Source organism: Centroberyx gerrardi, chromosome 19 (genome assembly GCF_048128805.1).
Source record: "Centroberyx gerrardi isolate f3 chromosome 19, fCenGer3.hap1.cur.20231027, whole genome shotgun sequence".
Classification (NCBI taxonomy): domain Eukaryota; kingdom Metazoa; phylum Chordata; class Actinopteri; order Beryciformes; family Berycidae; genus Centroberyx; species Centroberyx gerrardi.
The window spans coordinates 10,516,822-10,541,543 of NC_136015.1; the positions used below are offsets into that span (position 1 = coordinate 10,516,822).

Sequence of the window (24,722 nt, forward strand, 5' to 3'; positions counted from 1 at the left end):
TATCTATAAAATGCATCCGAATTTATAAAATGCCACTATCGATACAGGGGCAGGACACCCATATAATCCACCCTTTCGGGGGTCCTGTCCCGAAACAAGAATCTTACCCCTAAACGTGGCCCAACCGGTCTGAGCCAACCCTCCCCCCCAAATAAACCTTTCTCTTGGTCCTACCAGGACGCTGATAGCAATGCCTTTTCCTTTCCACAGAAAACTCAGGAGAGAAAGCTTCATCAACCAATTAAACACTCCATTCCAGGACAAAAGAAAAAAAAATGAAACAAAAAACAAAAAAAAAAGTCAACTAAAATTGAAGTCGAACAGAACATCTTGTCAATGTGTGAGGTTTTGAGTACCACACCAAAGGAGGTGATGGGAGGGGGATCCTTATTTCATCTTTGTGTTTTCTAGTGTCAAAAACAAAACAAAAAAAAATATATATATATATATATATATATATATATATATATATATATATATATATATATATATATATATATATATATATCTCAGAACACACCCGTGGGGGGAGAGGGAGAGCGGGCGAGGGGTGTGTACGTGTGAGGGCAGGTGACATTGGGAGCCCTCAGAAGTACATTCTCACAGAGATGCAGAGAGGTGAGGTGGGTGGGGGGAGAAGGGTGGAGGAGGAGGGGTGTAGGGTCTCTTGGCCGCACTTGAAGTCCATCAAGCGGGACGAGGAGGGGTGGATGTTTGGTTGGGTTCCGATGACCTTAGACCCCTGAGATGAGCATGGCGACCCCTTGTCTTCTCCCCCCTGGACTCTGCTGCATCTGTCCATCTGTCTGTCTTCGGGCAGATTCAGTCACCGTTCCTCCAGGACCGCTGTTTTTTTTTTGTGATTTTTTTTTACTTCCTGCGGGGCAGTGGAGGTTGGGCCCCGGACGTGGGCTTGGGCTGCTGCTGCCTCCTCACCTGGGACAGGATCTCCTGAATCTTCCTCTGGGCCAGCTAGATGCATGGGTAGAAAAGGGCAGAGGTTAAAGACTCCATGAAACGGCATCTTTACTTCCTTGGTTTGATGCATTTCCGGTTGAAACAGGATGTTGGGGCGATGTTTGATGTCAGGGAGAGGGAGAGAAAGGCAATTGTATTTGATGGGAGGGGCGGGATTGTTCAAAAATCTGTGATGGTTTTATTGGTTGGAATTTCTATTTACGCCTACTGGTGCAGCATGAGGTCACCATTAAAAATACTCTGATTTCCAGGAAGTACAAGTAATGGAGTTCATTTCATGGGGACTTGAAGCTCTGATCAGAACCCAGAAAGTAACCGAATCAAGAGGATCAAGGATCCCATGAGGTCCTTCAGTGATTCCTTATTGTCCTCAGCCTATGCCTTCCATGTACTGGATAAGGAACTGAGGCTCCACCCCTGAGACCTTCTTGAATTACTAATCAAGAAGAAAGTACAAATTATTGAGCCAAGATGTCAGATGGCCAATATCTACGGAAGAGAATTAGGGGCACGTGAAAATTTGTGTTCTGAGATTAATCTCGGAAGTCTGAGAATAAAGTCAGAATTCCGAGATTAAAGTCAGAATTCTGAGAAGAATCATAAATATATACACTGTATAGAGAGCCTAAGTCCCTCCCCTTCCGCTGTCCCCCATGGGACCTTATTTCGGAAAAAATATGTACGGTAGTCAACGGCGAGAGACAAATAATTGTTTGATCCCGTTTGAATTGTGCCATGAATTACACATATGATGTTATGTCAATTTAAAAGATAATTTTGCAAGTCAAGAAAGTCGCAGTTTGTCGTAAAACAGTAAAGTAACGTTTAGTTTTGTGTGAAACCACTCAGTGAACTACATCTCTCGTCTCGCACAATATACGTCACCAACACCAACATGGAACGAAACACACAGGCATCGCATTAACGTTAGCCCCCACTGTACTAAAACTATCCTAAACCAGTTTAAATCCGTGAGAGAAAGTTACGTCACTTGCGCGACTTTGGGTGTGTAGTCTTTCTAATTACGTATTTTCACAGTCTTATACTTCAACAGTCTTACGACAAACTGCGACTTTCTTGACTTGCAAAATTATCTTTTAAATTGACAAAACATCATATGTGTAATTCATGGCACAATTCAAACAGGATCAAAGAATTATTTGTCTCTCGCCGTTGACTACCGTACATATTTTTTCCGAAATAAGGTCCCATGGTGGTCCACCGGAAGGGGAGCGACTTAGGCTCTCTATGTATTATATCATAATAAAGATTCTGACTGAATTCTTAGAATTCTGACTTTAAACTCAGAACTCAAATTTTTCACATGTGGCCCTAATCCTCTTCTGTACATCTCTCTATAGCTGGTGCTTGAAGAAGCTTCCTGGACTTGGTCCCTCAATCCCTGAATTGTGCTACCAATAGACAAGATTTGGTTTGGTTATAAAAGTTAGGGCTTATATATGCAATACATGTGCTCAGCCTGACTGACCCCACTTGGTCCTTCTGTAAAGAAAGTGACCAGCTCTGGGTTTTCCCCAAACGCATCACACTGCTAGGATCCTTGTTCCATTATACACAGATGGACAAAGATGACCCCATAACTTAACCAAGCCAATGGGAAACCAGACCCGGGGTGTTTGTGTCCTGAAGTAGATCCCTGTTCCCTTTTAGAGACCCACCTGGCTTGCATAGAAGTGTCCGCTGATTTTGACTACGACCTGGTCATTCTCGTCAGGCGTCTGCTCCCTGGGCACCACCACCTCTGCACTGGTCAGGTTCTGCAGCTCGTTCACCTGCGGCCACAAAAAAACAAAGGAATGAGTAATTAGATGAGACCACCACAACTTTGGCTTGGTTTCCCAAAAGCATTGTAGCAATATTTTTGTCCCACTGACATTCAATGGTACAAATTTGATCTTTGCGCCACATTTGCTTGGCTTCGGTTGGTTCACAGAAAACTAGTGCAGTGATTAGTGAACCGATGTCTGCTCCTTGCTTACCGTTTTGCCGCCCTTTCCAATGACTCGTCCAGCAGCAAAGGAGGGCACCTTGATGTGCGCCTCCAGCTTCACCTCCTCCTTGGGCCCGAAGAAGTTCTCTTCCTTCAGCTTGCCAAAGATGCGACCCTGAGCCTGCAGCCAGAAAGGTAAGCGTATTGATTATGTGCTATTAATTAGAAACTATGACATTTTCAAAAACCTTGAGTGTAGCCCAAGAAAGCTCAACAGTTAAGATTATTTCTATACAGGCTTGCAAAATGATTTCAAGGTTCAAGTTGGCCCATCTACTAGCCTACTGTCATCAAACTGAACCACACGGCTTAATTCTATCCATTCTTTAAAAAAAAAACAAAAAAAAAAACAGCTTTACAATACCTTAAACTGAGCCTCTGGTGGTCCAGCGATGATGACCATCCTCTGTTTGGCATCCATTCCTTCTGCAGGGGCAATCTGACAGAGGGCAGACAGCCAGCATTAGAAAAGGCAACTTTCACTTATGCTTCCAATTCATATCAGTCAACACTGACAACACTAAGACAGACGGCATCAAGACGGATCATTGAGATTCAGAACTTCGCCGCCTGTCCGTCACTCACCTTGATGGAGGCTCCAGCAAAGCGTGACAGCTGTTTGATGTGTTGACCCTGTTTGCCGATGATGGCTCCCACTGCTAGCGCCGGGATGAACAGGTGAACCGTCTCAGACTCTGGTTGTCCCTGCTGGGTACAAAGGCATGCAGTTAGTGCTTGGCACCGCTGTGACCGCAAGGAAATCATACAAACAGGCCGCTTACTCAACTCCAGCCACCAATGCGCGAATGCAGAAAGGGGTTCTACAAGCATAGCTGCCGAAATCTTCAAGCTACATTTGACCTCACACCCTCTCGAAAAATCTCTAGTCTTTCAGGATTGGTCTACTGGTCATTGGCTGGATTTGGAAGATCCTTAAACTGATGATCTGCTTTGAGTACTTGCTGTGATAATGGAAGCATTCTCTAATTACAGAAGGCTCTTTCCTCTGCAAACCATCACAACATACTTTAGACATCTCCATTCCAACAGAAAGTGCATAGATCTTAAACAACGCTCTATTCCATTTTGGCCTGATCTGTCCCCCAGTGGGAACGTCTTTACAGCACGGGCTGCTTACTCATTTCTGATGCAGAGGAGACACTGTTGTATGTCCCCAACAGCACTGAGGGTTTAGCATATTTTTCACTGCCAACAGCACAGTGTTAGCACTTTGATATTTAAACTTTTAGCAAAATAGTGTCACTTAAAATGGGTTCTCAGTAGTCTCATACTATTATGAGTAGCCACAACCTGAGCTTCCCCACTTGCATTTGCTTGGTGTTGCTACCTGAAAAAGAGGTGGACAGAGGCATATGGACATGGGGCTCATGTTTTGTCCAGCTCACTCCACAGTGGAGTCAAACCCTATTAGAGATGATTGTATTTACAGATGCCTTGCTGCAAACTGCTACAGCACATCGCTTGTATTAGCGGGGTGTGTGACAGACTTGAGCTCTCGAAGCGGTGGTGGTTGCATCGTCCAAGAGGAACAACAAGTAGCACTGTTGGTTTTGGATGAAGCCCAATGTTCCAGCCGATATGTCAGTTGAGGGCACACTAACAACTTGCTTTGGCAAGGGCTTTCAGTGCCCAGGATGTTTTACTTGCCCATTTGAAAAACCATGCACCTTCCTCAACAACCCTGCAAATGCCTCATGTATGTTTGACAGAAGTCACGGTTTAACATTTTTAAAAAAGGTGAAATTGAGCACAAGAACAGAAACCAGTAGCCAAGCGACTGTTGCCCTCCAGGATTTCTGACTCCCCATCCACCAGGTTGAAGGTTGCACACACACAGAGGAGTTAGGGCCTGCCTAAAGGTCAAAGATTACTGGGCAGTGGGAGTAGGAGCTTAGATGTGGCAAGCCCTGCCCTCTAATCCCGCAGCGAGCAGCCACAAGCCGTGCAAAGCTCTGTGGGACGGGTGACTTACAGCGAGGGGCTGGCTGCTCGCCGACAGCATAGAAGCCCAAAATGGCCCTTCACCCCCAAAGGGGCCGCTCTATAGGAAAAGAAAATCACATGAAACTGAGTCGCCATGGACCCCGAAATGGCTGCTCTTATGGTTAAATGAATGTTAGACAGTTTTCATTGGTCTGGCCCAAGAGTGGCAGCATACTGAGGAGTTTAAAATGGACAAACACAGCCAATCCTGGGTTTATAATGGTTGCGTATGGGGCAAGCCACTGCATGTCACAAGATCACCAGGGGGCTTGTCGAAAGAAGAGCCAGATACTTACTCCGAATGAGGAGTATCCAGCGTGGGCTCCGGGAGGCGGGGCGTTGACCATGGAGGGACCCATGCCTGGAGCTCCACCGGGGAACAAACCCAGAGCGTTCAGGTTCAAGCCTGGAATCAGGTTCGACTGGAGCTGCAGATAGAGGAAAACATTTCTTTCAACGCTCCATAACTGTACACATCAAGTTATATGGACGCACATAACCAAATAGGATTTACCACCGTGACATTCACATACAGTATACAGGGTTCCTACACATTTTCCATTTCAAAATTCCATACTTTTCCAGACTCTAATGTCCAGACTTCGGTAGATTTTTCAGACCATATTTGACTTCCGAGTACAAATAGCTAGATGTTTATTATCTAAATAAATGGTTTTAAAATCCAACTGTTAACATGTATCTTATTCTGACTATGTATGCTATTATGTTGCCAAATAATTGCCAGAAGATTGTAGGTAGGTACTGTAGCTCATACAAATCAATTAACAGCAAACCCAGACAAGTTCAATGCACAGCATTTTATTCAATATGTCAGTTTACTTTTCTGATAACTACATCACTGCATAACTCATAAATGTTCAGACAAGCTTAATATTTGGTTATTTGTGATGCTATATATATATATATATATATATATATATATATATATATATATATATATATATATATATATATATATATATATATATATATACTCAATTCAAATATATTGCCGCATTTTCTTTCAAACTAATTCTCTCACACAGGGGTAAACATTTTGGCTGCCTGCTCCAAACGCCATGAAAAACACTCTGCTTGTATGATCAATTTATTTTTAGAAATTCTGAATTTTATATTTTAGAAAACAGAATAGGGGCAATAGTCTGGAAACAAATATTTTTCCATACTCTTTTCTTTTTTCCATACTTATCCAGACCTGGAAATTACTAAAATCAAATTCCATACTTTTCCACACTGCGTAGGAACCCTGAGTAGAAGGAGCTCAGTGGATGCTCACTGCAGGGTTTTAGTCCCAATTCATCTCCACTCATTTTAAAAAGACTACAGTGAGGAGACCAAGTGTAGCTCAAAGCCTGCTGTTTTAGAGGTCGATCCAAACAGTTTGTTTTACCAGAGGTTCTCAGTGGGGATGGGACAACAACCAGTATTACTATATTTCACAGTAAAAAAACTGTAACAGTTATGACACCGCCTCTAATTTTTTATTACCGCGACCACTATGATAACCACCGACTTGTTGGGAATCAACTAAACACAGCACAGCCCAGGACTCTTTCGTCTGTCATTTGACGTTTTATCCTCCTCTAATAAATTGTTATATTCATGTTGCTGACTGAGTAAAGTGGATGCAGGTCAGTGGCACTTTGAGACAAATTGTTACTTCTTTTAGATGCTGTTATTTGGATTTTTATGTGTCATTTAAAACTAACTAAGCTAAAAAAGCATTTAATTATTGCAAATTGTAGGAAAAAAAAAAGTCAAATATTTTACATAAATATGTTACATATTCTACAGTCTTACATTAAATTATGTTTTAATAAAGTCAAATGTCTTGTGATTGATATGATAAATTAGCTTAAGTAATTGAAGCACATTACTGTAGGCTAATGGTTATTATTATATCATATTAATAATTATCAGGATAATTTTGTATATAGAGATAATTTTGGCCAAGATAATCGTACTATGAAATGTTCATACTGGCACAGGCCTAGTTCTCGGGTGATGCACATGACTGTCAGGAGCTGTGCATTATGTGGCTTTATTTTAAACATTCACCAACAAAGCGAGGTAAACCCATTATCTAGTTTCTCAAAAACAAAAAAAAAACAAACAAAAAAAAATATATATATATATATATAAAAACATATTTCTAAGTGCTTGTAGCCTCATCATTGCAATGTGCCTCAAATTGCTGAGAAGTCACTCCAGACTTGGGACAGAAAAAAAACACTAGTTCCGAGTTCCAAGAAACAGTAGGTAAATAAAAAAAAATAAAGGACATCAGACTCTTCCTCACTCTCCAAATTAAAAAAAATCCCTTGAAAACACACCTTTTTAAAACTGCTTTTAATCTCCAATTCTCTTCTGGCCTTTTAATTTTAACTTTCTTGTCTTTCTCTCCATTTGAAATGTTTTATTCTCTGTCTTATTCATTGATATTGTCTGTTATGTGTTTTGTGTATCTCGTTTACCATGTAAAGAGTCTGAGTATTTAGAAAAGCGCTATACAAATAAAATGTATTATTATTATTATTATTAAATTCACCTACAATTTAGAGAGAAAAAAATCTCACCGATTGAGATACGGACATATGCTCCCCTGGTAATACTAAGTGCAGAAAGGGCCGTGGTCATAGTTTCCCCCCTGAGGCTCTCCAACTACCCTGATCTTAAAAATTTGGTGGTTTATTTTGAAACCTAATTAGTCAGAGGAAACTTGTAGTGCGATGCTCCCCAGCCCCCCCATCCCTTTCCAACACTTTAGACAAATTAACCATTAAGAAGTGAAGGAATTCACACGTCCTTTTTTTCCCGGAGAATTAACTTCATTCCCCATGGAGCGAGCGGAAGGAGCACTCACATTCATGGCGGCCACGTCGTTCTCGTACGATTCCCTGATCTTCTTCATCACCTCCTCCTCGGCCCGCGCGCACGCCTCGATGGAGCCTTTCACTGTGATGGTCCGCTCCGGGTTGTACAGGGTCAGGTCCTGCAGACTGGGCAGAGAGATGGGGCAAAAACATGAGAATAATTACACTAGAAGAACAGATTGTGACAACATGGCAGGTGATGATATGACAAAAAGAGTTTGGTAAAAAAAAAAAAAAAAAAGGCATTTCAGTTCTCAGCCCCTGTGGCGTGGAATGAGCTCCAGCAAGACCTGAAATTACAGGAGCTGGTCTCATTGAATGATTTTAAAACAATGGTTAAAGGTAGGGAGGATGGTGAAAATTGTAATTGTTTTTTCCCATAGTTTAAATTGCTTTTATATGAAACGTTGAATGTTTATCATGTATAATGCTGTAATGTGATGAGATGTTTGTTGTGGCGTCTGTAACTTTGTGCTGCTTTTCTTGGCCAGGTCCCTCTTGACAAAGAGATTTTTAATCTCAATGGAGGCTAACCTGGACGAATAAAGGTTAAATAAAATAATTAAAATTACATTAAAGTCCCCATGAAATGAACTCCCATGACAGTATCTTTCATGGTGACCTCATGCTGCACTAGCAGGTGTAAATATACATTTCTAACCAATAAAACCCACCAGATTTTTGAACAATCCCACCCCTCCCATCAAATAAAATCGCCTTTCTCTCCCTGACTCATATTCCATTGGTTTAGACTTTTGAATGATCCCTCGCTGCATTATGTCCCGCCCCAACATCCCGTTTCAACAGGACATGAATCAAATCCAGGAAGCAAAGATGCCATTTCATGTGGTCTTTAAAAATGCGATGCAAGTGATAGTGAGGTTAGACCATGTGTGCTAGCGTGCCTACGAGTGGTCTGCAGTGTGTCGGATCATCTTACGGTGAGATGGTGATCTTGGTCTCTGTGTCTTGTTCGATCTTCTTCAGGTTGCGGCCTTCCTTCCCGATCAATCGGCCTACAAAGTTGTTGTGTGCAAGGATCTTCAGTGGGATCTCCTCCGTACTACAAAAAAAAACAAAAAAACAGGGATGACGGGATGTTTCGTCAAAAGCTCCCCTCTAGTGAACCAACAAAATTCAGATGAAATTTTGTAGATTTCTCACGCTAATGTGTCTAGATCTGCATGCTGTGAACGGTCGATGTCTTGGCATTACTGTTCTTTAATGTTCCATGTACAGGCTGTGAAAACAAATTTCCTCTTGGACAATAAAGTATCAATCCATCCATCTAAAAAAAAAAAAAAAAAGCCTGGCAAGTAAATCATTAGTATTCATCCCCAACAACTGACTTCTGCCAATTATAACAGACACAGCTGTGCATCCACGACCTGCATACCTCAAACTCATTTTGATTGCAACTGGTGGAGATAAATCACTCACGAGATGGGGTGTTTTCAGAAACGCTTAGAAATTTGAATAGGGCAATTACTGCACTGGAGATAGTCTTTAACATGGAAAAACAAAGAATCCGATTAGGACTAGGCTGTGTTCAGCACAATGGTCGTAATTCTGACCCTCGGAGCAAAACTGCTCCATGAGCGCATACTGTAGGTGCTCGATAAGAACGACTGGGCATGAATATGTGCTTTTAGTGCAAGGTGGCCCTTTTCTGAAATTTGCTTTGCGCACATCAACTCACAACTTCGTGTCGAGGGCCTCTTTCTGCATGATCTCCATGATGGTTCTGCACGCGTTGGAGCAGCCTTCAGGTGTGGAGTGGACTGTGATGGGCTTCTCTGCTGCACCCGCGTTCTCTTTTCTGTGGATGTCAATCCTGGGGAGAGAAAGAGAGAAGGAGAGAGTCAACCTCACTGGTTGTCAAACGGCACAAAAGAGGAAAGGACTTCAGATTAACATTTCTAGTCGCTGTGGCAAAGCTCAAAATAACTTGTGACATGTCTGAACGTACGTACTTTGAGTGGGTCTGTTTGGTGATGTTGCGGATCGTGGCGCCCTCCTTGCCGATAATTGCCCCTACGAACTGTGTGGGGACCAGCATGCGCAGGGGGACGTCTGACTGCAGTTTGGGTCGGGCGCCCAGACCCGGGGAGCCGGAGCGAGGGGGGCCGCGGGGAGGGAAGCCTCTCCTGCCCCCCATCGGAGAGGCCTCTGGTGCGGCCGTCTCGTCTGGGATGTAGGACACCTTCAGGGCGTAGTTCTCCATCATGAATCCATTCAGCTTCTCCATCGCCCTGGGGAGCGTGAAGAGACGTCAGTCAAAAAAAAAAAAAAAAAAAGGCAGGGTAAAGCTCTTCGGCTGCCACTGGGTGGGTTCGATTTAACAACCCAGGAAGGCTTTTAGGAGCAAGTTGTGGGGTGAAAAGCTGTCTGACTGGCTTCACTTTTGTAAATACAATCACTGCCATCAGTGTAGGCCCAAAGCACAACATTCAGTTCAGGCAATCAACAAAAAAGGTTTTAGTTTGATTACTTGCCCTCCCATCTCCTTGTCTCTAGTCAACAGGAGAATCCAAGGAGCTGGGAGATGAAGGAAAACAAATGAAGAGACTTCAGGCCTAAATGATACGATTCAAGTCTCGACTGATGGCCACCAGAGACCGCGAGGGCCGAGAGTTCCCAACTACAAGCCCAGCTAACTGAGGGGCAGTGGCCAAACACCACTGCTCACGGGCTGGAGGGAATTCACACTTTAATCTCAAGATGGCATTCACGCTTAATACAAGCCTGCCTCCACACCTTCCAGGATAAAGGTTGCCAATGAAGCAACCAATTAGGCCTCGAGCCTCCTACACCCACTCGTGCAGAGAGCAGCGCTGCAGTGTGATTCCTGTACACCAGGGGGCACCAGATGGCTAATTTTTCCCCCCCATCATTGCATGTCAAATTAAACGGGACTGCTTGTTGGAAAAGAGGAAATCAGGTGCACTACAAGGAAAACTAGACAGAGGAAGTGGATGTAATTTCCAATACAGAATGATGGGGAAAGTGGAAAAACGTCAGCAGATCCATGTCAAATGCATCAAGACAGATAAGTTGGATGTTAATGGTTGTGCAGAGTGTGTGTGTGTGTGTATGTGGACTCACAGCCTGGCCTGGTCCTTGGCTGCATATCGAACGTTGACTACTGCAGTCTCTGTGTCGGTGTTCACTGTGTGAGAAAACGGGGAGTAGAGTCAATACACAAACCCATACAATGACAGTGAAACACCAGTTTACCACACTGAGCTAGTTTTATATAGTGTGACGGTCAACAGAAAATAACTATTCTGAAGGTTCTTCAATGATGTAGTTTATTTGTTCTAAATAGGTAACCTGAAACTATAGAACTCAAACTGGGCAGATCTGCATGATGGGGAAAAAACAAACAAACAAAAAAAAAAAAAACACCATGGCACAAATGACAAATTCCAAATCCAATTTGATGTGGTGCGTTTGGGGAGGGGGCGGTTGAGTTCCATCCAAAGCAGACTAATGAAACAAAGCGGAGACAAGAAGCGTGTCGGTATTTACCTTGTTCACAGTTCTCCACTCCACCGTACTGAGCTAGCATACCGTCCAAAACCTGAGGGGGGGGGGAGAGAAAAGGCCCGATCACTCAGAGACCCGGCAGGTCTTGCCCAGATCCAGTCAGTGAGCGGAAGAACCAGCCCAGCTCACTGAAAGGACACAGCCCGTTAACTTTGAACCCCAGAGTTCAACATGGAGTATCTGGGTTAAGTTTGCTGCAGTAGTGTGCTAACCATGTAGCTCAAATTTTGGCATTTTCTCCCCTTTTTTCCTCACTTGAGTTTACATGGTGCTGAGTGAGTTTCATAACCCTATGAAACCATTAAACAAATACCTAATTTCAACAGTGGACAGGTGTTCATTGGACATAACCATTTCTGAAAACCTAAAGTAAGTCATCCAACAGCAATACAACAGCATAGGTGACCAATTCAACAAAACCTTGATGGCAGAAAGTATTTTGCTTTGCATTTACTTGATTGACTTAAAGGATTTGCTGGTAAAATAATTAAATTCACTACACATTTTAAAATAATTAAATTCACTACACATTTCCTAGCCTGTTTGACTCACACATCCATAAAGCAGCAAGCAGAGAAAATTTGCCTTTTATTAGAAAACAAATCCAACGGCACGGCCAAATCAACCCAGCCACCAGCCCAAATCTGCCAACCACGGGATTTGAATTCATAGATGTGATCAAATGTGGGCGAGAGGGGGAGCGAGGGTTCTAAGCTAAGCCTACATGCCCAAGACCTCCAACCATGCTCAGTCAAATCCAAAGCCACACCCCCAACAGCTCAACCCCCCTTTCTAGCCAACCAGACTGCGTCCCTGCCCCCCCACTCCACCAACCCACCAACCACGCAACCTCCCGCCTCCCTGCCATCTCTAATCCCCATCATTGGCTGCTCCAGCACTGATATGAGAGTTCCCTAAAGCCAAGAGCTGCTAGCTGCCGACTGGCTGCTGCGCCTGTCCGTCTGCGGGGCTCGGCCAATAGGAATCCAGGCCATTCAGGAAAGGGTGGGGTACATTCCAGCAGGAAGCAGTGGCTGGGGGAGGGGTGCGAGTTCATGCTACACATTCTGTGAGTCGGTGGCACATGGAGGGGAAGGGGAAAAGAGTCCAGGCCCACCCACCCACTACAGCTCGTGAACACGCCACTACTCTCACCACCATTCTGTGGCTGCAGGGCCGTACGCACCGTGACACATCGTCTTATCTACCTGATAAGATGCATGCGAGGCCTTTACATCAAAAAGATCCCATTCTATTCCGCTCCTCCATTCTTCCAGCCCCTCCCCCCCCCTCGGAGGGGAAAAAAACCCTCCATGTCACCTTTCGAGAAAGCAGACAGCTCGCTCGCTACATGCTAGGAACATGGGTGGATCTGGAGCTGCAGTTGAGGGACATGCGTAGGCAAAGCGAGCCCACCATTACAAAGCACTGAGCCTGTCCGTAGCCATTTGATCAAGGGGAGTGAATGAGGCTGAAATCTACAGCCATGTATACGCCCAACATCTTACAACCTTAACATTTAAAAAGAGCACATATTGTAGCATTTTACAATTCCATATGAAATTCTCTATTATGCTCCATGTCTTTATATGGAGCAGAAAATTAAATTGAACCACAAAAACACACAAAGCACGTGCCACCACAGCAAAACCTCCACAGGAAACCTTTGAACTGAGGAGAAAAAAAAGAAATGTCATGTATTGTTGTGTTACTGGCACGTAATATTCCAAATATAAATATATAAACAGTGGAATCTTGAGTTTATGCTAAATCTGAAAAACAGGTTCAGTGCAAACTGTCTAAGCATTTGCAAAGATTTCTGATAAATTTCTTTTCAAAGCACATTAGTGTATAATTAATGGGAGCGGAATGTGTAGCTGATATTAAGTAGAAAAGAGTCTAAATAAAAAGATCTGCTCATAATATGCAGGGAAGAAACAAGACATATAATGCGTGAACACACACACACGCTCACTCGACTGTTGCTCAATATTCTAAAAAAAAAAAAAAAAAAAAAAAAAAAACAGTGGCTCACTAATAGGGCAGTGGCCTTCAATTCCAGGAATTTGACCACATTGCTCACCATTTCTATTGATACCATTGTAATTGATTTTTACATGATGAGACAGATAGCTGTTGACCTGTTAACCCTTTATAGAAAGCCAGCAAAGTGGACAGCATTTGAGAGGAACCTTGACTCCCAGTTTTAGTGCTTGTGTCGCAATCTGAATAATTTGCTGTAGTCACCTGCTCTTTCTAGGAGGACCCAATAAATAAGTCATCTGAGTTCCACTAGCACAATATCATACAACTGAGAACAGTTTTGCATGATTTCAATTCAAACATCAGTGTTTTCTGTAGAATTTTTTTAGCAGATGATTATTGGGGGCTGGGGGTGTTTTTGATTCTGATACCTAGACTTATTCCCAGATCAGGTCAAAGTAAGTGTTGCAGTTTAAGAACGGCTCTTATTTGGATAGTTATATCATATATGTACAACTGTGCTGTATTTGCAATTGTATTTGTTTGTTTTTTTGGCGATCTCAGCAATAAGCCAGATTAAGTTTTTCTAAATGTGGGGACAATCTTCCAGCTGTGTGTGTGTGTGTGTGTGTGTGTGTGTGTGTGTGTGTGAGAGAGAGAGAGAGAGAGTGTGTGTGTGTGTGTGAGTGTGTGTGTGTGTTTGGTGGGGGCAAACACAACAGCTAAATGAATGTAAAGGACACAATGGAATGTGCAATGCAAAACTAAATAAATAAAAATAAATGGTTGAATGTTTGACAAAAAAATTTTTTTTTTTTAGAAAATGCCCCATACAGTAGCATTCAAACTTGTGGACTTTTGCACAAACTTGTGCCAGGCCAAATCAACCCCCCCCCCGCCCCCCACCTCACCACCACTGCATGAATGTTTCACAACCACTCAGACAATACACCCGGGTTCGTTTTAATTTCATTTCCATGTGAGTTTTTCGCAAGAAAAAGCATGGTGCGCAGCCTTCACTCATAGACCAACTCATGTGATCACTATTGAAATAAGCCATGACAGCACAATTCAACAGTCATTACATTTCTCATTTGAGCGCATCAGATATCCTATGACCAGAGGACACATTCAGACACAAAAACTCAGAGCATTTTGGAAATGCATTAAAATCACACCTGGTAGGTAGGTAGCCAGCAAGGGTGGGAGTATGCTACAAGGATCGTGTAATTAGTTAAAGCCTCAAAGATGAGTGTGGGACAGCCAATGCATGTGCAGATCCTCCTCGCGTGAAGGAGTGAATCCTTTTGAAAGCTTCCAATGCCTTTGTCCAACTAAACCTGACCGCCTGTCCAGTCCCTACCCAAGTTGCTGTGTGCATAAAGTGTAAAAAACCAAAAAAGGGAAGACTCTGCTCAATCTCTGAAAATGACACATCTACATTATCCGGTTCCAAATGGCATTAGTAATCATTTCTGTTGTACAGCTCTAACCCAGTGGTCGGAATGTTACGCTGGCCTGAGCCGCAACCCCGTTCAAAACGAACGGAGAGGGTGCTCAGCTCAAACCCGAGGGGAGGCACGGTGGCTCCGGAGGCCGCTAAATGAGAGCCCAGTTTGGGCTGCCCCGCCCTGGAAGCAGTTAGCAGCCTGTTAGCACTCACCTCCCACTGCATGTGAGGCGGGATGTTCCTGATCTGCAGCTTACAGCTCCTGGAGAGAGAACAAGGGAGGAGAGGGTGTGTGTGTGGTGGTGGGGCAGGGGGGGGGGGGATGGACAGAGGAGGAGGAGGAGGGAGAGAAAGGAAGAAATTGAGAGCAAGGTGGATGGGGAAGAGAGACGAGAGATGGGGGAGAGTGACAGAGGAAGAGGGGAGACAAAAATAAAATAAAAAATAAATAAATTGCGCAGTTAGTCATAGGGTAGTCAGCAGCACCGGGGGTACAATGAGATAAATGACAAGACGAAGGCATTCTGTAAAACCTCAGCAGGTCTTCCTGTTCTCTCCTCCGACTGGAGAGACACAGGCCGAGGTGGAGAAGCTCTGGATACGACTCCTGCTTTAATACCATTCCCAGCCCAGCAGGTGCACCGCACACCCCGGGTCAGACATGGGACGAAGGGATAGAGGCACAGAGGGTGAAGGGGCGATTTAGGAGTTTAGAATCACTGCTGGGTGGCCTAAATTGAGGGGAGGGGGGGGCTGTGCTCCAAATTAAAAATCAAGCTAAATGTGCTTCCCTCCCACCCCCCAAAACACCCGTCAGCGAGAAGAGGAAGGTGGGGAAGAAGAGCAGGACAGTGAAGGAAGGGAAGGGAGGAGCAACAGAGGCATCAAGGACAGAACAGAGGGAAAATTAAAAAAGGATGGAGACGGGGAGGGGGGGGGGGGGGGGGGGGGGAGATCAACACCGTGAATGTCTTGTCTGCTCACTTTTAGTCAAGCATGTGCTCATAGCATTACACCAAGAGGTTTCAACACCATGGCAAGGCTCAACCCCACACTTTTCTCACCCGTTGCAGCCAATACAGACACTTAGCCAGGAGTTGCATCAAAAAGAAAAGGGGGGTGGGGTGCCAAATGGAACCGAAGGGAATCTCCGCTAGCCGCGTCACTGTAGATGATGGGAAGATTCAGAATGGAGTGCTTGTTCATATCAGCTACAGGAGTGTGCACATATACAGCAGAGGCAAGTGGAGACAACCAATTACAACAATGGTGCTGCTGCGCGCTATCACGAGGAACAAGCAGCCTGCGTCCAGCATGACAAAAATCCCAATTCATCTAGTTCCTTTTGGTGCAGAGATTCCCAATTTAGATATGCTTGTGTGGCACTGGAATTGAAGACAAAAGTGTACAAGAGTGTGAATGTACTGGGTATGTTTGGAGGTCATGCAGACAATGGAACTTGTGGATCAATATGAGTCACACACAGTTTCACAAGTGTTCGCTCGGACGTGGACGTTATATAAAAATGTGAGAAAAGTGCAGGCCACTCCAAAGTCCACCGCCTGTTGACACACACAAACCTAAAGGAACACAATGTACATACAGCTGGGAGCTGAGGCATGAACAGTGACACACACACACACACACACACACAGTGGACGCACAAACTCTGACCCCAAACCTTTTCCACACTGGCCTTTTCCAAACTGACACCCCACACACCTGGAACATACCCTGCATACACTAATCAACCAATACAAGTTATATGGTGTGTTGACTATTTATATGGTAAAGACTTTTATGGTAAAAAGCTATTTTACTCATAAATTTCGTATTCTTTTCTCAAGCTTCGCCACACTGTTAAATGTAACATCCAAATGCAGCTCATCTACTTCTACAAACTGTTCAATAGCTAATGGTTGTATTGTAATCTGCTGTTTGGGAAAATAATGCCTTAAAACACGCAGCGTCCATCCACTCAGCTCACATTTAGCCAACATAGTTTATACGAGACAGAAGAGCATCTAGCACAGGTTAGAAAAAAAAAAAAAAAAAAAAAAAAGCCAATTCAACACACACCCACCACACATGCAAGCACATCCACACACACACAAGGAGAGAGCACACGTGTGCAACATAGGCCGCAATGGAGATTCCTCAGCAACAGTCACCACCACCACAATCAAGCTAGCTGTAGTTCAAGTGTATACAACATATTCAATTTGAGACATTAGGAAACTACTTAATTCTAAAATGGGCAAATCGTAAAGAAAATTCCCAAATAGCTTCCAAGAGGAATTCCAGCCCTTTCCGGCCTACTGTGCCATTCCTGGCTGATCCGGCCCCCTTCCCACCCCCCACCATTCTGTATGCTCTGCATTGCGGTGGGAACGCCATGCGAAATGTGCAAATGCACCAACCACTTCCAGTCGGATTAACCTATAGCTCCACACACGGAGGAAGTCAGCCAGGGTATGGGGTGGGGGTGGGGGGGGGGGTGTACATTCCCTAGCCCCAGCCTTTGATTTGGGAAAGGGGGTGGGTGGGGGGGGGTTACTAGCCCTGTTCCAGGGAAGGGTAACAAGGGCCCTCTCTGCCCTGTGGGGGTGGGGCCCCGTTGCCATGGACACGGACAAGTCCACTGACAGGAACATGTAGAGCGGGGTTAAAAGTGGGAGGGAGGGAAGGAGGGGAGGGCCAGGAGTGACTGGGGTTGGCTCGTCATGTGATGGCCAGGAGGAGGCCGGGCTCCTTATTTACTTTTAAATTCAACCAACATTCTACACATTCACCCCCCACCTCCCCCGCAGCCCAGCTGAGATCTATGGGCCCGCACTGTGGAGTTTGTGCGCACAAGTAGGCTATGTGTGCGTATGCACACACGTACGCAAGCGTGCACATGCATCTGTAAAAACCACAAGAGAATCCCAAGCGGAGCACCGTGAGACTGCGCCACACCCGTGTTCGTCTCCATTTCTCTGCCATCCAGCCATACTGTAGCACTATACGTCAATACCAACAGGGATGGTGAGAGACGCACAAGATCTGTGCTCGACGCCCATCCCCAGCCATTGACTATTCAGTATGCAGAGGTTCTGAATGACTGAACTCCACACAGCCTGGTTTCCTTTCCGCTGCCCTCTCACAGGCCTTACATGCACAGTCTGCACCCAATAAGCTACATTCAACACTTCCCTTTGGCTAGAATGATTGCGGAAATCTGATAAATTGTGATTACCATAATAATTAAGTATCAACAGTTAGAAATGACTCAACTTCTGTAAAGAGCATTACTTTTGCCCCCCCTCCCCCCCCCCCCCAAAAAAAAGAAAAATATTTAAAAAGACAAAAGCAAGGCTACAATGTCACTTTGATTATGAGCTTAGGAGGAGGGAGAGTTGAGGAACCTTTGCCTGCAGGCTGGTTGAAACAAGGGGCCACATTCATAATTCTTTGCACCCCAAGTCTCAGTCCCAAATCCCTGTTTCGCAGGTGGGGCCCCACGGTGACCCCGTGACCCAGAATTCTTCTAATAAGAGCCAGGAGCTATTTCTCCAAGCACAATAGCCCTGCTACGATCTACACTGTTGTTGTCTCGCAATTTATAGATCTTAGTTTTTACTGCTTGGTTTATAAAAAAAAAAAAAAAAAAAAAAAAAAAAAAAAAAAAGGCTGTTGGGGAAAAAAAAAAAAAAAGGGGGTAGCAGTGCATTAGCGAAAGGGTTGAAACTTTACACCACTTACTGAGAACTCAATTGTTAAGGGCCATTTGTGTTTTTTTTAAAAAAAATTAAAAAAAATCCTGCTTTGTCAAATGTGCACCTATGACCATATGCCCTCTATGACATCTGTCTCTCATTCTCTCTCGCACACACACATACACACAGTCACATTTGGGGCCACCTCTCCTAAAACCATGCCATTTTCTTTCTTCCTGTACTTGTGACTAACAGGGTGTGTGCGTGCGTGGATGGGCTAGCTAGGTTTAGATTTTTTGAAATTTCCTCAACAAGAGAAACATAATATGACCAAGGAAGGTAGGTCCAAGAGAGTATACAATTAAAAAAAATAAAATAAAGGACACTGCTACAACTCAACAGTTTGGCTTAAAATTAAGGTCAAAATTAAATATTTATGAGGGAGTAAACAAACCAACCATTTAGTGAACTAATAATTGCTGGCCAAATTACATGTATAGCTACAATTTTATGTGGGACAGTTGTGATCATAGACCAACATGCAATCCACCACACTTATATAAAAAGCTAGGTCAACAGTGGAAATATAATGGCCATTTTAATGGAAATAGATACACCTGTAAGATTCTGATCAGTGCTGGAAGCTCTTATTGTACAATTGCCACGCTTTGAGAATTAAAAACTTTAGAGGCACATTGTCAGACAGTGGAGAGTGGGCGTCATCTTTAAATGCCATGTTTAAAAAAAAAAAAAATAGATATCTATTTTCACATACCAAATTCCACAGCACACACACTTTTTTTTTTTTGAAGTTCAATAGAGTGAAATGTCTATAATATAATGAGAATAAAATGGCTGAAAAGTTTAACAGCCATAGAAGAGAATACAATACAGCTGTGGACAAGATTTTTTTGGATGAATTACGTTTTGTATGTTGTTGCTGCATACATTTTCATAAGTCGCTAGCCAACGCTGCAGTAGGAATGATAATGTAGTGCAGCCAAGCAGGAGACAGTGTGGGCTTTTTGGCCACAGCCATGACTAAGTTCAGAGAAATGTACATCAGAAACCTTGATTAAATATGCGTTTCCCCCCCCAACATCAAACAGCACGCTCCACAGCATCCAACCCCAGGCACCCTTGTCTTTGCATGTACCCCAAGCTGCGGCCATCCCACCCTGCTCCCCACTAACGGCTCTGAGGCTCTGCCTGCCTGCTACAGCACTTCCCCTTCCTGATGGGTTCAAAGGTTAAGCCACCGTGATTGGCCAAGCCCCCAGCTGATACTCAGCAGGCTGGAATGCAAAAAGGGGCCCCAGTGTACGACTGTGTGTGTGTGTGTGTCTAGCCTATACTCAGAATACTGTTCCCATTGACTACGGATATCGTTCCTGTTGTAAAGGGAGGGCACATTTTACTTTTTTTGAAGTATGGCTGAAACATGACTCTTGCTGCCATGGCCAGCAAAACAGACTATACTAATACAGAGCAACGTCCTACGTTTTCATGGTCAATAATTTGTGCAGGAAGGTCAGAAGATTTGACCCAAAATTCACATTTAGCTCACCTGGTTTTTATCCAAGCAAAACCTAGTCACTAGCCTGCTACGCTTTAGGCCACCAGCCTACCAGCTGCCAGGAAAGCTTGTATGGTGCTCAGAGTTGGAAAAATACATTTCACGTCAAGTTGTCAAATAAAATAAATTCGCCATTTAGTCCAGTATCACGTGAACGCATTCTAAAATAATTTAATCCATAATTTCATCAATTTCAGTATATAGTTTCATAGCCTACGTGTTCCACCTCGGTTTTCTGATTTCAAGCGTGGCCTATTCCTTTGCGTTTAACACTAGATCATTCAATTAAAATTCACACCGAGATACACAACGACGTATATTACGAGTAATGCCTCTCAGAAATCATTAGAGCAATTACCAAGCCAGAGCCATTTTAATTTAATCCAAGAAAGGATTAATTATGACCGAAATGCGCCACTACTAAAAAATGTACGCACACAAAGCCAAATAACCCCCAATCTTTTACATCTCCAGCACCGATTAGATAGGCCCCACGAAATAATAATCGTGGCAGACTTATGGAAATCATTCATCACTGAAACACGACAGGCCAGTGGCTACAGGGGTCTACTCTCAAACTGAGGCTTTCCGTGACTAGGGCCCCAAACCTCCCATTCCAGTCGCGTTTGGGAGTCCATCTCATGCAACAGCACAATGTGTGGAGAGGAGGGCGGAAGCGCAGGGCAGGCAGGGAGAATGACGGGCAGATCCTTCTCAAATGGACGACTCCACCAGGCCTGTACGCCTCAAATCCAGCCTGCACTCACTCTACACACATTTCATTCAGCACATCTGAGCCTTCACAGATCGCCCTGTTGGTAGTAGCTCACGTCGTACCACGCACTGGGCTTCAATAAAAATTAGCAGTGGATGGGGCAGTGAAGAAATACAGGCCTGTGCTGGTTAAAACCATATGCACAATGGCTTTAGGAGCAGCACACAGTCATGGCGAGGGGAGGGAGCGTACCACCATACGCCCCTTTGATTTGACCCCAACGCATTCAGAAAAATGGCATCTCATTTGGCCAAAATAAAAATACTTAGACCCATTAATTTAGCAGCGTCCGCCGGCGACGTAAACACACGAGTCCAGCAAATCTCACTTTTTCAAAAAGAAAACGATAGTTATAGAAAATGGCTGGAGGAGGAGGGGAAAAAAAACCTGGAGCCCCCACGAGTTGATCCAAGCACTATTTAATAAAACTGGACGTACCTTTGACGTTTAGGGACCGAGTGCTCCACTTCGAGAACTTTTCCATGAAGTTCAACTTTACCTAGGAAAGCAAATAAAACATTTTTTAATTTCACTAATAGTTTCGTGTCCCAGCAGGCCTCGTCCCTTTGCTTTGAGAAAATGCCTATAGTCCTAATGTTTACAACTCATTTTATGGAGTGCAGTAAAATATAAACACAGACATATGGGCAGATGACAGAGGGCTGGATATTTTCAGGTTAATGCGATATTATCAGGACAAATTACTGAAAATGTGCGGGGATAGTAGAGTAGCACAAGGACACAGCAAATGGGCTAGACATGAGCCCAATTCGTAAAATTATACGAGTTTAACCTAATTGTTACGTGGCCTATATTAACAGGCGTAACTTTAGCTTAATAACAAGCCATGACACAAAATAAATAATATACAAAGGCAAATGGTCGTGTGGCTCATTTCGTTGGCCTACATTTGACCAACACAATTAAACCACCTGGTGTGTCAGCATGGGCGGACTGGCTCCACTATGTGCTACAATGTAACAAGTTAGGGCCACTGGAGAGGGCCTAGACTTTGAAACCTGGGCGAGAGTGCAAGTTCAAAAGGAGGCTGATGAAAGCAGCAACACACTACAGCCTCCACTCCTAATCGTGTCAAAGTGGGCTGTGTGATAGAGCCCACAATAAGGTTCACTTCACGGCGTCCACAGCCCGCAGCCTATGCGCCCCGCTGCTCAGTGTCTGAACGGCGTAACCTACAATAGGGAAGCCTTGGTATTCCCATCCCCATGATTGTGTTTACTCGACCATTTTATCAAGCTAGACCCAATGAAATTACGAGCGCAGGGTTTCAGTGGAAACCTGGGCAGCCGTGTATCTGCGTCCACGGTGTCAAAAGGCCAAGTAAAGGTTGTGGGAGAGAAAGAATTGCTTGGATACACCCCCCCACCCTACAAGACTACATGCATTTCTCATAGGGGCCCTGAAGTAAAGCAATCTCCACACAATTGCAGCAGTTCGGGCGTCGTTCAACTAACACTTTTCCCCCCAAAATAAATTCTCACCTGAAAGAACATCAATGGCCTTCATTGCAACCTTCTCGTCCGGGCAATCCACGAACGCATAGCCAGTTTTGACAAGAAATGGACCACTGTGCGGAATCTTCCACTGCTCAAAGATAGTTTCCAAGTCCTCCGCGCTCGCCTCTTCGCTCACGTTGCCAATGTATAGCTTATTCATGTTCTGCGCCGAAAAGGACAATCTTTACGCTGGGGGAGAGATAGTTATTTGCTCTCTCGGATGTGCAGTGTTTGGAGTAGCCTAAATCGCCTTTACTACTACGGAGTGGCCGTGGCGTGCTTCCCGGTCGTTCAAGCCACAGATAGATTTAAACTGGCAACCTCACAGTGCGTTTGCGCTCCCTTGCCCCTCTATCTCTATCGCGCAAAAAAATAAATTCTCAATTATTAATCTCGTGTCTCCAAACGATGGCGGGCTGGGTGAAAAGGAGGAGAAACTACTTTGTGTCTTCCTCCAAACCCCTTGGCAAAGAGACAGAGAATGTCACACACGGTAAGGCTGGCGCCCGCCTCTGAATAGAACCTAGAAGAAGAAGAAGAAGAAGAAGAAGAAGGGGGAGAAAAAATCCTCGGCTATTCCGGCTTTTTTGAATGAGCCACGTGTTCAAACTACAAATCAACCCCACACGTGAGGAATCCCAATTGCTCAATTAAGTGTTTTGGGATTGGGGAAAATTGCACGGGAATCTGGGGTGGGGACAGCAGAGGGGAGTGGAGAAAAAAGGAGGGGAAGAGTGGATTGGTGTTGGGAAAAAACCTGGCGAGCTGTGTGCGTAAAGGGATTCCGTGAGAACCCAGTGTATCTTTTACTAGAATCACATTCGTGTGCCTTTCTCTGCAAACCCTCGATTCTCATTGGTCGGTTGAGAAATAGTAAAACGGCAGTGCGCTCACGCACGCCCATAGCAGGGGGACGCTGATATTGCGGGGGCTTGTGCGCACGGCTGTGCTGGTAAGTGCGCTGTACGGATGACACAGTAGGAGGAAAGGGGGTGGGGCCATTCATAAATGATATTGCACTATATTGTTAAATTGCATACATATGGACACATTCAATTTGAGGAATCTAGAATAGGGAGGGCCATGCGTCGCTTCTTGGGCCCTCAGTCAATATGGGAATGACACGTACTACTATCCAAATGACGGCATCCATCTTCTCCAACAAGATTGGAGCCAGTCCCTGCCTATGATCCACAATTCAAAGTCCAACAGCACGCCCGACTTGCCCGTGGTCACACTAAATGACATTGAGGGGGCGTCTTTGGGCGAGATGACTGCTGCCACGCCACTTATTTTCCCCTCAACTTTCAGGCCATTTGGAAAAACTGGAAAAGGCTCGGCCGAGCCGACTGAATGCATATGGCGAATCCTTTCTCCTATACCTCCGGCATGGGTCTGTGCATGCTCTGAAAGAGGGAGGGGTCTCATACAGAAAAGTGCCCCTAGCGTCATATGTAACGCACAGCCCAAATGAATCACATGTGGAATACATGTCTAAAATATTATACAACGGTCAATAAGATAAGTCGTAAATCACAGTCAAAGGCCGATAGGTTACTCGTAGCTCAGCCTACAGAGAATGGGCTTATTATGGTTAATCAGATCCATACCTGTTGAATAATGGCGGATAGGTTGTCAACCCAGGACTTCTACAAGTTTTTCAGCACCAAGGACCCCTAAATGAATAGATTACATATGTGGTCATGCTGACCTAGGGATCCAGTCTGAGAACTGCTTTGTAGACGGGCAGAGTGAAACCTATGATCATAATAGCCTTTGTTATACATTTCCTCATAGTGCTGACTTCTGGTAAATTTAATAGGCCTCACAGTGGAATTAAAGTATTTTTTAATTTTGCTGGAAACCCCTTTGGACCTCCCCAAAGGCCCCGTGGGGTTCCGGGTTCTACTCTGAGGACCACTATGTTAAACTATTACTTTGGATATTTCAAATAGAAGTTTAGGTAACATGTAATATTGATGTGCAGTTCAAATTCAACTCCAGCCCCTTAAGATTTAAGTTTTTTTTAGCACAGTATAATGCACACACTATTGTGCACAGGCACAGAAATGCACAGGCAACAGTAACTTATTAAGTTAATTATTATAAATATGAGATATGAGCTCTATGTTCCAGTCAGTGACTTCTGCATCATGTGTGAGCATACATAATGGCATAATTTAACACATAATCAGTGATGAGTGGCAAATAATATAGGTAAACTATGAACTCACCCCAAAATAGTCAACTAGCGATCTAAACAATATAGCAGGATATAATTCATAAT

General features: G+C 44.2%; 1 protein-coding gene across 5 annotated transcripts; it reads right to left on the minus strand.

Moving 5' to 3' along the window:
* Positions 1–510: 510 nt before the first annotated feature.
* igf2bp3 (insulin-like growth factor 2 mRNA binding protein 3) lies at positions 511–22,945 on the minus strand. 5 transcript variants are annotated; one of them, XM_071896567.2, is made up of 16 exons: positions 22,421–22,945; positions 21,357–21,417; positions 15,083–15,131; positions 11,419–11,470; positions 10,993–11,056; positions 9,861–10,139; positions 9,587–9,721; positions 8,828–8,950; positions 7,878–8,013; positions 5,290–5,421; positions 4,983–5,051; positions 3,575–3,694; positions 3,354–3,428; positions 2,979–3,110; positions 2,658–2,771; positions 511–972 (listed from the first exon to the last, which is right to left on the minus strand). In XM_071896567.2, the coding sequence occupies exons 1-16, from the start codon at positions 22,593–22,595 to the stop codon at positions 871–873; spliced, it is 1,818 nt and encodes a 605-aa protein (XP_071752668.1). In that variant the 5' UTR covers positions 22,596–22,945; the 3' UTR covers positions 511–870. The 5 variants fall into 5 exon arrangements, with proteins under 5 accessions (XP_071752668.1, XP_071752667.1, XP_071752670.1 ...); XM_071896566.2 differs by having other exon boundaries at positions 3,575–3,697; XM_071896569.2 differs by lacking the exon at positions 4,983–5,051.
* Positions 22,946–24,722: the final 1,777 nt, after the last annotated feature.